Raw genomic sequence first — 16,507 nt, 5'->3', positions numbered from 1 at the left:
GCTGCTCGGCCAGTCGCTTAGGCTTTTATCTATATAGATAAGGACAGGAAAGGAACATAGGAAAAGAGAAAGTTTTATTAGTGGGTTACTGAATTTTTAAAATTTATTTTTCATTAATGCATTAAGAAGTATTTATAATATAGCCTTCTGTAACTCTAGTCTTTAGACTGATGTAATCTAGGAATTGTGACTAACTGAAATATATCTCTTTTGACTTCAGTTATGAAACCGTGTTAGGAAATCAGATCACCCTGCATTTTGATTACCAGTTTTATAGCATTGCTCCATACCTTTTAGTTTCCAGTATTGCTATCAAATAGCCTGTAATAATTCTGAGTACTTATTCTTTGCATGTGATCTGTTTTTACTGTCCAGAATACATGTAAACTCTTGTTTGTAGTTTCTAAAGTTTCACAGACCCTTGCTATCAGTCAATTTTCATCAATTGTGCTGGGAACTTGATGGGCCCTTTTATTCTGAAAACTCTTCTCCTTGCTTGAAAAATTTATCAGTTTTCTGTGTTCTCTTTTTGAATCTTTTATTCAGCATTCCTCTGCTCTGTCCTACTTTTTTAATCCTTTCTCTTCTGTTTTCTATCTTTTTACCCTTTGACTCTATTTTCTTGATGTTTTTCTCAACTTTATTTTTCAGTCTTTCTCATGAGTATTAAAATTTCTCCTTATATTTTTAATTTTCACGAGCTCCTTTTTAATCTCTGAATGTTACTGTTTTCTAGTATGCCTTTCCCTTCTTGTTTCTTATCTTTCTGATATTAATGGTATATATTTTAAAATTTTCTTCTCCCTACTTGGTTTGTTTCCTCTGAGTTGCTTCCCTCCTCCCCTCTATTTTATCCTTAGTTTTTATGTTAGATGTCCAATCCTTGGTTGTCTGCTCTTATCTAAGGCTAGGATACTAAAAGCTAATTGGAAGCTCTGAATACATGATTAGAAGTTGTCTATATGAGCTTTACTTGAGTTGATCAGGCAGTTTTAGCTAGTGTAAGAATTGCAATTGGTGTGACAACAATCCCCCAAATCTTAGAGGTTTAACACAATAAAAGTTTATTTCTTACTCACATAAAGTCCAGTATTGGTCATCCTGATCAGATAGAACCTTCCATGTGAGCATTTGTTTGTCATTCTTGAGAAAGGATCAAGAGAACTTCTGCATCTAGCCAACATGAAAGATTGTGCAGGAATTTTTATGAATGAGGCTCATGCTTTTAACTACTGCATCGTATTGTTCTTACTTCATTACCTCTGTGTGTGTGTGTGTAAGTTAACCTAGATATTTGATAAAATAAAGGGATGTGGATCCCATCTTTTATTTATTTTATTTTTTATTTCAATAAATCTTTATTGTTCAGATTATTACAATTGTTCCTCTTTTTTCCCCCCATAGCTCCCCTCCACCCAGTTCCCACCCAACCCACTGCCCTTACCCCCCGCACTGTCCTCATCCATAGGTGTACGATTTTTGTCCAGTCTCTTCCCGCACCCCCCACACCCATTTCCCCCCGAGAATTGTCAGTCCACTCCCTTTCTATGCCCCTGATTCTATTATATTCACCAGTTTATTCTGTTCATCAGATTTTTTTATTCACTTGATTTTTAGATTCACTTGTTGATAGATATGTATTTGTTGTTCATAATTTTTATCTTTACCTTTTTCTTCTTTTTCCTCTTCTTAAAGAATACCTTTCAGCATTTCATATAATACTGGTTTGGCAGTGATGAACTCCTTTCACTTTTTCTTATCTGTGAAGCTCTTTATCTGACCTTCAATTCTGAATGATAGCTTTGCTGGGTAGAGTAATCTTGGTTGTAGGTTCTTGCTATTCATCACTTTGAATATTTCTTGCCTCTCCCATCTGGCCTGCATAGTTTCTGTTGAGAAATCAGCTGACAATCGTATGGGTACTCCCTTGTAGGTAACTAACTGCTTTTCTCTTGCTGCTTTTAAGATTCTCTCTTTGTCTTTTGCTCTTGGCATTTTAATTATGATGTGTCTTGGTGTGGTCCTCTTTGGATTCCTTTTGTTTGTGGTTCTGTGTGCTTCCTGGACTTGTAAGTCTATTTCTTTCACCAGGTGGGGGGAGTTTTCTGTCACTATTTCTTCAAATAGGTTTTCAGTATCTTGCTCTCTCTCTTCTTCTGGCACCCCCATAATTCGGACATTGGTATGCTTGAAGTTGTCGCAGAGGGTCCTTACACTATCTTCATATTTTTGGATTCTTTTTGCTTTTTGCTTTTCTGGTTGGGTGTTTTTTTTGCTCCTTCATATTTCAAATTGATTCTTGTGATCCTCTAATCTGCTGTTGGATCTCTGTATATTACTTTTTATTTCAGTCAGTGTATGCTTAATTTCTAGTTGGTCCTTTTTCATATCCTCAAAGGTCTCACTAAATTTATCGGCAGTTTCTAGAAAGTTCTTGAAAAACCTTATAACCGTGATTTTGAACTCTATATCCAGTCATTTGCTTTCCTCCATTTCTTTTATTTGTGACCTGTTTCTTTGTCTCCGCATTTTGGCTGCTTCCCTGAGTTGATAGAGTGGCTTTGTGTGGTAGGTGTCCTATAGGGCCCAGTGGCTCAGCCTCCCTAGTTACCTGAGGTGGACACTCTTGGTGCACCCCTTTGTGGGCTGTGTGCATAGTCTTGTAGTTAAGCCTTGATTGTTGTTGTTTGTATCACTGGGAGGAATTGACCTCCAGGCCATTTGGCAGTGAGGATCAGCTGTGTCTACGCTGGGAGAACTTCTGAGCTGGAGACACCCTTATGAGGCAAGACTTGCTTCAGTGGTGCTTTGGTGCTCACTGAGTCTGCCCCCTGAGTGTGTCCCTTATGGATCTGAGGAATTGTAATCTGGATGGTCCTACTCTGACCCCCGGGTACACTGGCTCTTGGATCTCCAAGGCGGTGCTAATTTAGCCTCTGCCTGAGGCCACCCAGCAGGAGCTATGGAGAGATCTGCAGATTCCTCTTCTTTATTTGGGTTTTGGACGTGCCCAGATGAGGCCCACCCAGCTGTGAAGCAGTGCAAGCTGCTGTAGGGCCTTGGGCCTTCTTTTGGATATTCTGGGTCTTACTGACTCATCTGCAGTTTGTTAGGTAAGTTTAGTTTTCAAAGGACCAGGCCTTTCATATATGCAAAAGCATCTGCGAACAGCTTGGATGGGGTGGAGTCTCAGGGCAGAGCAAACAGCAATGGCTTCCCGTCAGCCCTGCCCTAAGAGGCACCTGGGTGTCAGTGTCCCCAGTAATTGGTGCAAGCACCTCTGAGAGAAAGCCGCCCTCGAGTTCCGCCCACTGCCATACAGTCCAGTTTCTCCCCATATGAGTCTGGGTCCCCAGAGTCTCACCCGAAACTGGAGTTCAGAGCAGTCGGGAGCTTTTGTCTCCCTCCCACTTGAAAAAGATAACTGCATACTCAGTTGCCAGCCCTCTCCGCGCGCGCGCCTCCACCTTTACTTCCGCAGCTCCTCTGAGTCTCAGTGTGCTTTTCTCTTTCCTTCTAGTTGTAGAATTTCCACTCATTCAGCCTTCCTATGGTTCTGGATGATGTCCGTTTTGTCTTTTAGTTGTAGTTTTGAAGTAGTTGTGCGAGGCAGCAGTTCAGTTTATTATGCCGCCATCTTGATTTCTCGTCCTGGATCCCATCTTTTAGATTACATATTCACTTATTCAGTACACTTTTATTGGTTACTCTATGCCAGCCACTTGTTGAGAATTTCAGATTCAAAGAATATCTGGAGGAACTCAGAGTCTGGTAGAATTCAGATATGCACAAAAGAAATTTGAGCACTTTGTTATAAGCGTATAACAGGAATAGAAACAGTGCCAAGGAAGCAATGAAGAAGAAGGAACTAATTTTTCCTGAGAAAGTAAAAAAGGACTTTATAGAGTTATCATGTTTCAGCTAAGTCTTAAAAGGATGTTGTTAGAGAATGGATTGAGGAAGTAGGAAAATGTGAAGGGTGTAAATGGCAAGAACTTGAATATGGTTGGAGAAGATTGTATAGGGAAGAAGAAATAGATGAATTTTGAGACATGGGTCTCAGTTAGATTTTGGAGGGTGTTTTATGGCATGGTAGGGACTTTGGACTTTATTTTAGATCAAATGGAAACTGCAGGGCTTTAAGAAAGGAGGTAAAAAATGCTATTTTTTTAGGAAGTAATTCTGGTGGCTTGTAGGATGGAGTAGAGAGAGATGACAGAGTGAACATTTAGGTTGTTCTTACAGTATTCTGAGTAAGAAAAAGAATCTGAGTTGAGAAATGTCTTTGACTATTTCTGAAATAGAATTATCAGGACTTGGTGCCGGAATAGACATGTGAATTGAAAGGAAAGGAACGTTAAAGATTTTTACCTTGAGAGTCTGGTGAATGGTGATGTTATTAACTGAGATTAGAATATAGTAAGAAAAATCGGTTTTAGAAAAATGTAATGTTTTTAGTCTTCAAAATGTGGGTTTTAATATGACTTTATAGCTACAAGTGGAGATGTATAGTTGGAAGCTGGAAGTACTATCCCAACTCAGAAAAGAATGTTGCCTTCTTTTCGGTACTAGAGATATGGGACAATTAAAGATTAGGGAGATAGTAACATGGTTGAAACCACAAGAGTAGATAAGGTCATCCCAGGGCCTCCATTTAGCTCTAGATGAAGACTAGAAGGAGGTGACAATGAAGCAAACATGATGAAGGAAAAGGACAACTGTCTTATACAGTGCTCCCCCCCCTTTCAACTTTTTAATGAAATATTTAATAGGTACAAAAGAATATTGATATATTAAATATCTGTAAAATATGGTAAGTAGTGCCCTAATTACTATGCGTTCACCACCCTTTTTTCAGTTACCAATATCTTTGAAATCTTTCTGTATTTCTCTTGTATTTCATCCTGTTTCCTCTCTATAACTATCATTTTGAATTTTAAAAATAATAATATATTTTTGTTTTGATACATATTTTTGTCTTTAAATAATTTATTGTTTAGTCTTGAATGTTTTTGGACTAAAAATAAAATCATGGTGTTTATAGTCTTCTGTGACTTAATTTAAAAACTCAACATTTCTAAGGTCACCATTGGCATTATATCTACTGTAGTCATTAATTTTCATTGCTGTGTAATTCCATGCACAAATAAACCACAGTTTATACATTCTGGGATTAATGGACGTTTACATTGTGGTTTTCTTACTGTTACAAACAGTGCTGCTATAAGCAGTCTTGCAAACATCTTTTATAATTTCTCTAGGACATAACTAGGAGTTGAATAACATTGTCCTAGGCAGGGTACTTGCATGTTTAGCTTTACTAGGCAATGCTGTTCTCTTTTCAGAAGTGGTCGTACCAATTTACAGTTCTTCTAGTACTGTATAAGTGCTTTGTTGTTATACATTCTTGACAATACTTGATATTATTGGACATATTTACATGTCTTCATCAATAGTATGGGTACTTGATGATGTGATTGTAGTTTAAATTAGCAGGGGATTTCCCCACCCCACCCCCTTTCTCTTTTGTTCCTGTGAGAATATGAGCATCTTACATAGTTTATTCCTCATTCTGGTTTCCATTTTTCTTTTTAAATTACATTTATTGGGACAACATTAGTTAATAGGATCATACAAGTTTCAAATGTACATTTTTATGATACATGATTTGTATATTGCACCATGGCTCGATAGCTTAGTTGGTCAGAGCATCGTCCCAATATGCCAAGGTTGCAGGTCTGATCCCCAGTCAGGGCACATACAAGAATCCATTTTCTTTTTTTTTTTTTTTTAATAAATCTTTATTGTTCAGATTATTACAGGTGTTCCTCTTTTTTCCCCCCATAGCTCCCCTCCACCTGATTCCCCACCCCACCCCATGCACTTAGCCCCCGCCACTGTCTTCATCCATAGGTGTAAGATTTTTGTCCAATCTCTTCCCGCACCCCTCAGAGAATTGTCAGTCCACTCCCTTTCTATGTCCCTGATTCTATTATATTCACCAGTCCATTCTGTTCTTCAGATTTTTTTATTCACTTGATTTTTAGATTCACTTGTTGGTAGGTATGTATTTGATGTCATTTTGTTGTTCATAATTTTTATCTTTACCTTTTTCTTCTTCTTTCTCTTCTTAAAGAACACCCTTCAGCATTTCATGTAATCCTGGTTTGGTGGTGATGAACTCCTTTAGCTTTTTCTTGTCTGTGAAGCTCTTTATCTGACCTTCAACTTTGAATGATAGCTTTGCTGGGTAGAGTAATCTTGGTTGTAGGTTCTTGCTGTTCATCACTTTGAATATTTCTTGCCACTCCCTTCTGGCCTGCATAGTTTCTGCCGAGAAATCAGCTGACAGTCGTATGGGTACTCCCTTGTAGGTAACTAACCGTTTTTCTCTTGCTGCTTTCAAGATTCTCTCTTTGTCTTTTGCCCTTGGTATTTTAATTATGATGTGTCTTGGTGTGGTCCTCTTTGGATTCCTCTTGTATGGGGTTCTGTGTGCTTCCTGAACTTGTAAGTCTATTTCTTTCACCAGGTAGGGAAAGTTTTCTGTCATTATTTCTTCTAATAGGTTTTCAATATTTTGCTCTCTCTCTTCTTCTGGCACCCCAAAAATTCGGATGTTGGCACGCTTAAAGTTGTCCCAGAGGCTCCTTACACTATCTTCATATTTTTGGATTCTTTTTTCTTTTTGTTTTTCTGGTTGGGTGTTTTTTGTTTCCTCATGTTTCAAATCTTTGGTTTGATTCTTGGGGTCCTTTGATCTACAGTTGAGTTTCTGTATATTCTTTATTTCAGACAGTGTATGCTTAATTTCTGACTGGTCCTTTTCTATTTTTTTGGCATTCTCATTAAGATCCTTAAAGGTCTCACTAAGTTCCTCAGCGGTTTTTAGAAGATTCTTGAGTAACCTTATAAATGTGGTTCTGAACTCTGTGTCGTCCATTAGTTTGCTTTCCTCCATTTCTGTCATTCGTGACATGTTTCTTTGTCTCCGCATTTTGCTGCTTCCTTGTGTTGATGGAGTGGCTTTGAGTGGTAGGTGACCTATAGGGGCCAGTAGCTCAGCCTCCCCAATCACTTGAGGTGGACGCCTTTGGTACACCCCTTTGTGGGCTGAGTGCAAAGTCTTGGTGTAGTTAAGCCTTGATTGCTGTTGGTACACTGGGAGGAACTGACCTCCAGGCCAATTGGCTGTGAGGACCCGCTGTCTATAATGGAAGAGCTGCTGCGCTAGAGACACGCTTATGGTGCAGGACTTGTTTCAGTGGGGCTTTGGTGCTCACTGAGTCTGCCTCTTGAATGTGTCACTTATGGATGTGAGGAGTTGAAATCTGGTGTCTCACACTGACCACTAGGTACACTGGCTTCTGGATCTCCAATGGGGTGCAGGTTAGCTACTGTCTGAGGCCACCCAGCAGGAGATACAGCGAGAACTACAGTTTTCTCCTCTTTGCTTGGGGTTTGGAGGTTTTGGAGCTGTCTGACCCGGGCTGCAAGTTTGCTAGGTTAAGCTGCGAAAGGGCAGGCCATTCATATGCTAAAGCTGCTGCTTGGAGCTTGGGTGGGTTCGTAGATTGTGCAGGGCGGGGTCTCAGGGCGTGACCAGGCTAGGGTGTGGCAAACAGCGATGGCTGCCAGTAAGCTGGCTCTGCGTCTCCGACCGTGTCCCTGCGTCCTGCGCCCCAGCACAATAAACAATTATTCCTGCGCGCAGCCCTGCAAGCAAGCCTCCCTCACTTTCCGACCCCACGGCAGACAGTCCAGCTTCTCCCCGTAGGAGTTTGGGTCCCCTGATTCTTCCCAGAAACTGGATTTTGGAGTAATCGGGAGCTTATCTCCCTTCGGGTTGAAAACAGCAGCGCTCCCAGATGCCCGTCGCCAGCCCGATTCGCGAGTCTCCGTACCTCAGCTTTTCAGCGCTTGTGCACCCCTCAATGCTGTTTGCTCTTTCCTTCTAGTTGTAGAACTTCCACTCAGCCAGCATTCCCGTGGTTCTGGGTGATAGACGTTTTGTCTTTTAGTTGTAGGTTTGAAATTGTTGTGCGAGGCAGCAGTTTAGGTGTTTACCTACGCCGCCATCTTGGATCCTCAAGAATCCATTTTCTGATAACATAAAAAGTTGAGTAAGATGGATGGCCTCTTCCCTCAATTTGCATTTACTTAAGCTTACTTAATTAGAAGCTCCAGACTTTGTTCCATTAAAAAATAGATAAGCTATATGAATTATTTATAACTTCTCTATTTCAGTTTACTCATTTGTAAAACAGTGGGCTTTGACTATTTAATATCTAGTGTCCCTTTTACTAATGTCTATAATTCCCTTGTCTAATATTTTTCTTACTGGTCACGAAACTTAGAAATAACCTAGTTATATTGTAGTGGTAAACTATAAAGCATAGACTTTTGTTTTGTTTTCCATAGAAAACGTTGGGTTCTGTTTCTGTAAGATGTGATATGTTAGTTCTTCAAGGAACTATCAGGTGAATTTCCCAACAGATATCACTATCTTTCATTTTAAAAATTATTTTTATTGATAATTTTTTTTATCTCTCAATTACAGTTGACATAAAATATTGTTAGTTTTATTTATATAACTTACAAAGTGATCACCCCAATAAATCTAGTACCCATCTGACATCATACATAGTTATTACAATATCATTTATTATTATTATTATTTTAAATCCTCACCCAAGGATATGCTTTTTATCGACTGTTTTGTAACTAGCAATTTGTACTTCTGAATCTCTTCCCCTTTTTTACCCATTCTTCTAACCTCCCTCCATCTGATAGCCATCAAAATGTTCTCTGTATCTATGAATTTGCTTGTTTCATTTGTTCATTTATTTTGTTTTTTTTAAATTTCACATATAAGTAAAATTATATGGTATTTGTCATTCTGTGGCTGACTTATTTCATTTAGCATAATATGCTCTAGGTCCATCCATGTTGTGGCAGATGCCAAGATTTCATTCATTTTTATGGCTGAGTAATATTTCATTGTATATATGTACCCCTTCTTTTTTATCCATTCATCTATTGGTGAATACTTAAGTTGTTTCCATATCTTGGCTACTGTAAATAATGCTGCAGTGAGCATATGGATTCTTCTGCCCTTTTGAATTAGTGCTTTGAATTTCTTTGGATAAATACCAAAAAGTGAAATGGCTGGGTTTTTCTTTGTCTCTTGTTATAGCCTTTGTTTTAAAGTCTATTTTGTCTGGTATAAGTATTGCTACTCTGGCTGTTCGTTTTTTTTTTAATTTCCATTTTCAAAAAATTTCTTTTTCCATCTCTTTATTTTCAGTCTCTGTGTGTCTTTCCATCTGAAGTGAGTCTCTTTAGGCAGCGTATGTAAGGGTCTTGGTTACTTATCCATTCAGCTACCCTATGTCTTTTGATTGGAGCATTTAATTCATTTACTTTTAAAGTAATTGTTGGTAGATATTCATAATTTTGGTCTTTTTTCTTTCTTCTTAAAGACATCCCTTTAACATTCTTGTAATACTGGTTTGGTAGTGATGAATTTCTTCAGCTTTTTCTTGTTTGGGAAGCTCTTTATCTGTCCTTTGATTCTAAATGATAGCTTTTCTGGGTAGAGTAATATTGGTTGTAGTCCCTTGCTTTTCATCACTTTGAATACATTATGCTTATCCTTTCTGGCCTGAAATGTTTCTGTTAAGAAATCAGCTGACAGTCTTATAGGTAGGTAACCATCTGTCTTTCTCTTGCTGCTATTTAGAGTCTCTCTTTGTCTTTAACATTTGGCATTTTAATTATGATGTATCTTGGTGTGGGCCTCTTTGGGTTCATCTTCTTTAGGACTCTGTGCTTCCTGGACTTATATGTTTATTTCCTTTGCCAGGTTATGGAAGTTTTCAGTCATTAGTTCTTCAGATAGGTTTTCAATCCCTGGCTCTCTCTCTTCTCCTCCTGGTACTCCTATGATGCAAATGATGGTGTGCTTGAAGTTGTCCCCAAGGCCCCTGAAACAATACTTGTTTTTTTGTTTTGTTTTGTTTTTGGTTTCTTTCTGCTGTACTGATTAGGTGTTTTCTCCTACCTTATCTTCCAAATTGCTGATTCAGTCCTTTGATTCATCTAATATACTGTTGATTTTCTTTAATGTATTCTTCATTTCATTTATTGTATTGTTCATTTCTGACTGTTCTTTTTTATGTTTTCTTTCTCCATTTTTATGTTTCCTGTCTCTTTGTTGATCTCACTGAGATAATTGAGCATACTTATAACCAGTGGTTTGAACTCTGCATCTGGTAGATTGTTTGTCGCCATTTTGTTTAGTTCTTTTTCTGGAGTTGTGTTCTGTTCTTTTATTTGGGACATGTTTCTTTATTCCCCTATGTTTGTTTCTGTGTATTAGGTAGAGCTGCCATGTTTCTTGGTCTTGATAGAGTGGCCTTATGGACTAAGTGTCATGAGGGGCCCAGTGAGCCAGTTGTGTGGGTTGTGTGTCCCTCCTGTTGTAGTTGAGCCTTGATTACTGTTGGCACATCAGTAGGAGAGATTGACCCTCAGGCTGATTGGTTGTGAGGACTGGCTCTGACCACAGTGGAGGAGCTGTTGTGCAGGGGTTGGCCCTACAGAGCAGGATTTGCTGTAGGGTTCTGACACCTGCAAAGTCTGCACTTTGAGTGTGTCCCAACCTTTGAAGTTGTTGGGAAGGATTCTGGTGCAGGCCAAAGTTAGCTGTTGCCTTTGCCCTATCTGGGCTACTTGCTATGAGCTGCAAAGTGATCTACAGATAGTTGCCTCTTGACTGAATTTGGAGGTGCCTGGGAGAGGCTAAGGTGACTGAGGCTGGCTACCAGTATTGTCAGGCTTGGGGCTACTTTGCAAGAGATACGGGGCACAGTAAGGACAGATGCTGCTTCTTTGGAGTTTGTGAACCTTTAAGAGATTTTGGGAAAATCTGAAGCATGAGCCAAGACAGGCTGTTTGTATGGAAAAACCACTGGAAGCAGCTTGGGTGTACTTGCAAGTTGGGGGAGGTGGGGTCTCAGGGAATCATCAGGGTTGGGTTAACTGTGTTAGCTAGGTGGATGGAGGTTCAGATACAGCACCCACCTGTGAGTGCAGGCTGGGTTGAGGGAGGGATCAACAAAAGAACAGTGTTCTCTGCCAGCACTTCTATCTAGGCAAAAGCTGCCCCTCCAGGCCTCATCCTGAAGCCAGATAAATCAGTTCTGCTTCACATGTTCCTGGAACCTTTTGAGCTGCCTCCCCAGAGCGAGTGAATCTGTCAGCAAGTAAGTCTGTGTGCCAGCCCTTTAAGACAAATGCTTGGGACTACAGCAACCCTCCATCTCACTCAGCCACAATCCCTCTGGTTTTTATAGTCAGAAGTTACGGGGACTTCTCTTCCCAACCCTGGAATCCTGGTCTGGGTAGCCTAGTGTGGGGCTGGGATTCCTTGCTCCTCAGGAGGCACCTAAGCAGCCAAGATATCCCTCTCAATTTTTAGCCACCACATGTGGGTGTGGGACCAGCCCATTCATCATCTTCACTGTCCACCCCCCTTGACTGTACGTGACTTCTTCAGTATATCCTTAGTTATGGGACTTCTGTTCAGCTAGTCTTCAGGAGATTCTCAATGATGGTTTTCTTATAGTAGTTTCTTTGTAATTTTGATGTGGTCGTGGGAGGAGGTGGGCACAGCGTTTACTACTCCACCATTTTAACCAGAAACCTACTTTTAAACATTTTAAATGCTGTTATACCTACAAATCCAATCCTAACATATATGAATTATTCTTTCTCAGAGTGAAGATACACAACAGCAAATCATCAGGGAGACATTCCATTTGGTATCTAAGAGAGATGAAAATGTTTGTAATTTCTTAGAAGGAGGATTGTAAGTAAAGCATTTCATAGACAATTCTAATCTTTGTATGTTTAGAATATATACTGTTTAATCTGTTTATGGTAAAAGTTTTTAAATTTTAATTAATTTGATCAGGTGAATTAATTGCCACCTATAAATCTAACTTAAAGAATTTTTTAGCCTAACTGGCATGGCTTAGTGATTGAGCGTCAGCCTATGAACCAGGAGGTCACAGTTGAATTCCCAGTCAGGGCACTTGCTGCCTGGTTTGCGGACTTAGTCCCCCATGTGGGGTATGCAGGAGGCAGCTGATCAATGATTTTCTCTCATCATTGATGTTTCTCTCTCTCTCTTTCTCTCTGAAATCAATAAAAATATATTTTAAAAAGTAATTTTTAAAGATATACAATCTTATTTGTTCTTTTTAAGAATTTTATAAAAGTATTTTATATAAGGCAATATATTCATATGGTGAAAATTCGAACATTATAAGGAAGTATAAAATGTAAAATGTAAATCAAGAGTCTCTCTCTCTCTCTCTCTCTCTCTCTCTCTCTCTCTCTCCGAATTTTAGTCCTCCTTCCTAATTTCTTGTGTGTCTTTCTAGAAAATTAATTTTGCATTGACTAACATATAAAAGTGTGATCTTAAGATCAAACCATGTATGCTAGTTTGCATATTTCTTGTTTTCACTTAGTAATTTGAAAAGCTTTGCTATTTAAACACATCTAGAGCAACTTTATTCTTTGTAATGACTACAGGCTATTCCTTAGAGTGAATAGATCTGTTCATTAAATTTTAGATTACATACTTTATTTTATTATTACAAACAAGACTGAAGTCTGCTTTTCAAATCTATGTCTATGTGTGTGTATGTGTATTTGTATAGGCATTTCTGTATATAGATTAGAATTCAGCTAATATATTTTTCTATTTTAAATGAAAAATAAGAATTACTTATACTTTGTAGTGTTATATGTCACACATATTGCAACAAAAATAAAATTACTTATAATAAACTTGCCAACTATTATAAATACTTTTAAATTAATGGGTTTCATGAAAATAATGTGCTCTCAAATAGTTTTATAAATGTTCCCCCATATTTATATCATTGATTTCTTAATAAGATATTTCCTCATTGACAATTTGAAAACTAAACTTTAACTGAGTCCCATTATGAATAATCACAAGTTAGTCAGAGAAGCCTACACTTTTTTATTTTAAGGTATATAATGCATATTATGAAAAATAGGATAATAGAGAAGTCACTCTTATCTGAACATAATTACTTTTACCTCGTAGAAAGTTTACTTTCATAAAAGGTTATATCATGCTGTACTTAAATTGATAAATATTTGTAAATTTTGCTATTAGCTTAAGGCTTATCAATTTAATAATTGAGACAGGTACACCTGGTTTCTGTTTTTACATTTTAATTGTATTTTCTTATTTCTCTTACATCTTTATAATTTAATGTCTTTGCCATCACTATTACTTTCTGTCAAATCAGTCTCTTAATCTCTTATCTCATAAGAAACTTACCACCCACCATAGTGCACTGCATGTGGTAGACATGCAAAAACCTGATTGATCTGATCAGGCACTGTTTCAACTATAAATTATGGCTTTACTTTGTGATTATTCTTTTCCAACCTTATAAAAAGATATCAAATATTGCATAAGAGATGAGAATACACATCTGGTTTAGTCCTAGTTTTGTCACTAACATGCTGGCTTTTTTGGTCAGGTAACTTAAAATCTTCTACCTCAGTTTTTATCTGATATTTGGACTAAGAAGATTTCTAAAATTCTGTGGTTTTATATGGTGTATTGCATTCCATATAAGAATTTGTATCAGTATTGTACTGTAGTTTAAAGATGAAATTATATTTTTAAAGGTAAATGTATACTTGCCATATTAATATCTTTGCTTTCTTTTAATAATATAGCCATTTTTAACAACATTAATAGTCACTTAATAACGCCAAAAGTTTGGTCTTCTCTTAACCTGCTGCTTGTGCTCTTTTTGTGTCTTTCACAGAACAATTGCAATAATAACCTATAAAAATAATCTTAGAGAATCTTTAAAGTGTATATATTTTCTAACTGAATCTTTTCTGTAAACATATCTAGCACAGTTAAAAATTTTTGTCAAAGATTATTCCTCGTTTTGCTATCAGAGAACATAAGATTGAGGAATTATTTCTATAGAACTTATAAATTCAGTATTACTTTTTTTAAATTTATTTACCCATTTTATTTTTTTTGTTAATCCTTATCCCAAGGATATTTTTTCATTGAATTTTTAGAGAGAGTGGAAGGGAGGGGGAGAGACACAGAGAGAGAGACATTGATGTGGGAGAGTCACATCCATTGGTTGCCTGACCGGGACCAGGGATCAAGCCTGCAACTGAGGTATGTGCCCTTGACCAAAATTGAACCCATGACCCTTCAGTTCACGGGCTGACACTCTATCCACGGGCTGAGCCAAACTGGCTAGGGCTTCAGTGTTACTTTTACTGAGTAAGTAATATATGCCATTTTCCCTTTTTTGAGTGTTCAGTTAGCTTTAATTACATTTAGTCTTGATTTTATGTTAGTGTTGAGAAGATGAACAAACTAATTATTGTAAACTTAACTATGATAGCTAAACTATATTTAGAAAAATGTAAGATGTTTGAAAATACTATTTTTAAAATGGTGTAATTCTAACAAATATAAATAAAAACATTTGATTAAAGAATTGAGTATCTCCTAGTTCAGTTTTTGTTGTTGTTTTGTATTTATATTTCAAAACAAAATGTGTTCTTGGTGATTCTGTTGGGAAATCTGTCCAACTTAAGTAGAAATGTCATTCTTTTTCTTTTCTCCCCTCGATTCTAATCAGTCTTAAGCTTGTGGCTTATGTAATTAAACTTAGTAAGCACTTTCAAATGCCCTGGCATCTTGATTTCTGCCCTCTTTCTGACCTCATTTCTTACTAATCTTTCTTTGTCTACAGACCGTCTTTCTCTTCCCTGAACATCCATACTTTGTTCTTGATGAAGTGGTCTTTTTATTAGTTGTTACCTCTGCCTGAAATGCTTGTCTCTAAATTGTCATTGCTGCCTCATTATTATTAGATCTTGGCCTAAATATCACTCTTAACATCTAATCTGAATTAATGAACCCATCAATATGGTATCATCCTATTTTAATTCTCTATGTAGTGCTTTCTATTCTGATAATGTTTGTTTATTGCTCCTTATCCACTATCAGTGTCTGACACATAGTATATACTCAGTAGATAGTTTAGTGAATGAATGAATTAAAATGAAGCAGCAACGTCTTTTACTTGACATTTTTTAAGGAAACAACCACCTTAATTTACTCAGTCTCTAATACAAGTTCACTTGAATGCTATGCCAGTAAATGTTACCTTTTATTTTATAAAATGTTTTTAAGTAAATTATCAGTTTGCTTGAGGTAATGAAAATGTTTTTCATTTTGTTCTTATAATTTTCCAATTGTTTTGTTTTGTCATTTAGATTAATTGGAGGATCTGACAACAAACTAATTTATAGACATTATGCAACGTTATATTTTGTCTTCTGTGTGGATTCTTCAGAAAGTGAACTTGGCATTTTAGATCTAATTCAAGTAAGTTAACATTTGCCTCTATCTTAAATAACAATTTTGCCATTTACATTTAAAAAAAATGTGTATGTTGCAAATTTTCTAAAATGATGTTTCTTTTGGTAAGAAATGAAGCATTCCATAGTAGTATTGGGTGGGTAAAAGAGGGAGGAAGGATATAAAAACACATAGACTCACTTAATCTGAGTAAGACTAACCACAACTAATTTCATCACACTCCTTTTTTCTTGTTCATGTAAGTCACCATAAGAAGCCCAAGAGTCATGAGTCACTTACCATGTGTATCCAGATTTGACCCCAAAACCCACTCCTCTCTGACTCCTGAAAATCTTTTATAATGTCCCTGGAGCTCAAGGTCAGTCATTAGGAAATTTCTCTTTATCTTCAACCTCTTCTGTAACATTGCCTCTCATGCTTTCTTTATAACATTGATCCTGGAGATCTTTCCTTGCTTCTCTTCTCATTGCTTTTTCCAGATCATCATCTCTTCTAAAACATCTCCAAACTTTATCTCACGTTATTAAACTATACCACCTTTTACCCATCCTGTTGCAGTAATCTTTCATTCCCACCTTCCATTCATTGAAGATTCTATGAAAAACTTTCAAGGGTCTGAGATTTTATCCTACTTGCAAGCTAACAAGTTAACTATCACAGTTTCATGGATGTTGGCAGAAGAGGAGAGATTTTCTGGGCCAGAAACAAAGGACTTTATTACTAACAACAAAAGCAGTAGCCAAAGTAAAAGCATTTGCTTACACTGGGTCCTCAAGTCCCAATTTCCAAAGTGTGACTTGAAAAGAGCCATGTGATACCTGCATACACAGTAGATTGAATGATAGCAGAGGAACCACAAGCTTAGGGAACTTGAATCTTTGATAGTGGACACTAAGCATGTCTGCCCTTGAAGTGGAGGAAGATAATATTTTCTAAGGGTAAACCTACCCTTTGCTTTGGAGAGAGACACTACTTTCTAAGGCTATTTGTTAGACAAGCTTGCTTGAAAAGATAGTCCACAATAAAGAC

General features: G+C 37.4%; 1 protein-coding gene across 4 annotated transcripts in view; it reads left to right on the top strand.

The window, feature by feature from the left end:
- The window catches only part of AP3S1 (adaptor related protein complex 3 subunit sigma 1), a 60,684-nt gene that overhangs the window by 16,240 nt on the left and 27,937 nt on the right, over window positions 1-16,507 (top strand). For all 4 annotated transcript variants that reach the window (XR_013961186.1, XM_080679829.1, XM_080679830.1 and 1 more), the window contains 2 exons: window positions 11,781-11,872; window positions 15,373-15,484. Coding sequence is in view for 3 of the 4 variants with exons in the window: in XM_080679829.1 (XP_080535955.1) it covers window positions 11,781-11,872; window positions 15,373-15,484 (204 nt within the window). In the remaining variant the exon portion in view is untranslated. The remainder of the gene's footprint in view (window positions 1-11,780; window positions 11,873-15,372; window positions 15,485-16,507) is intronic.

The sequence above is a fragment of the Plecotus auritus genome (genome assembly GCF_963455305.1).
Source record: "Plecotus auritus genome assembly, chromosome: 7".
Lineage (NCBI taxonomy): Eukaryota > Metazoa > Chordata > Mammalia > Chiroptera > Vespertilionidae > Plecotus > Plecotus auritus.
The sequence above is the reverse complement of the archived record's forward strand: the minus strand, read 5'-3'. Positions and strand labels throughout refer to the sequence as shown.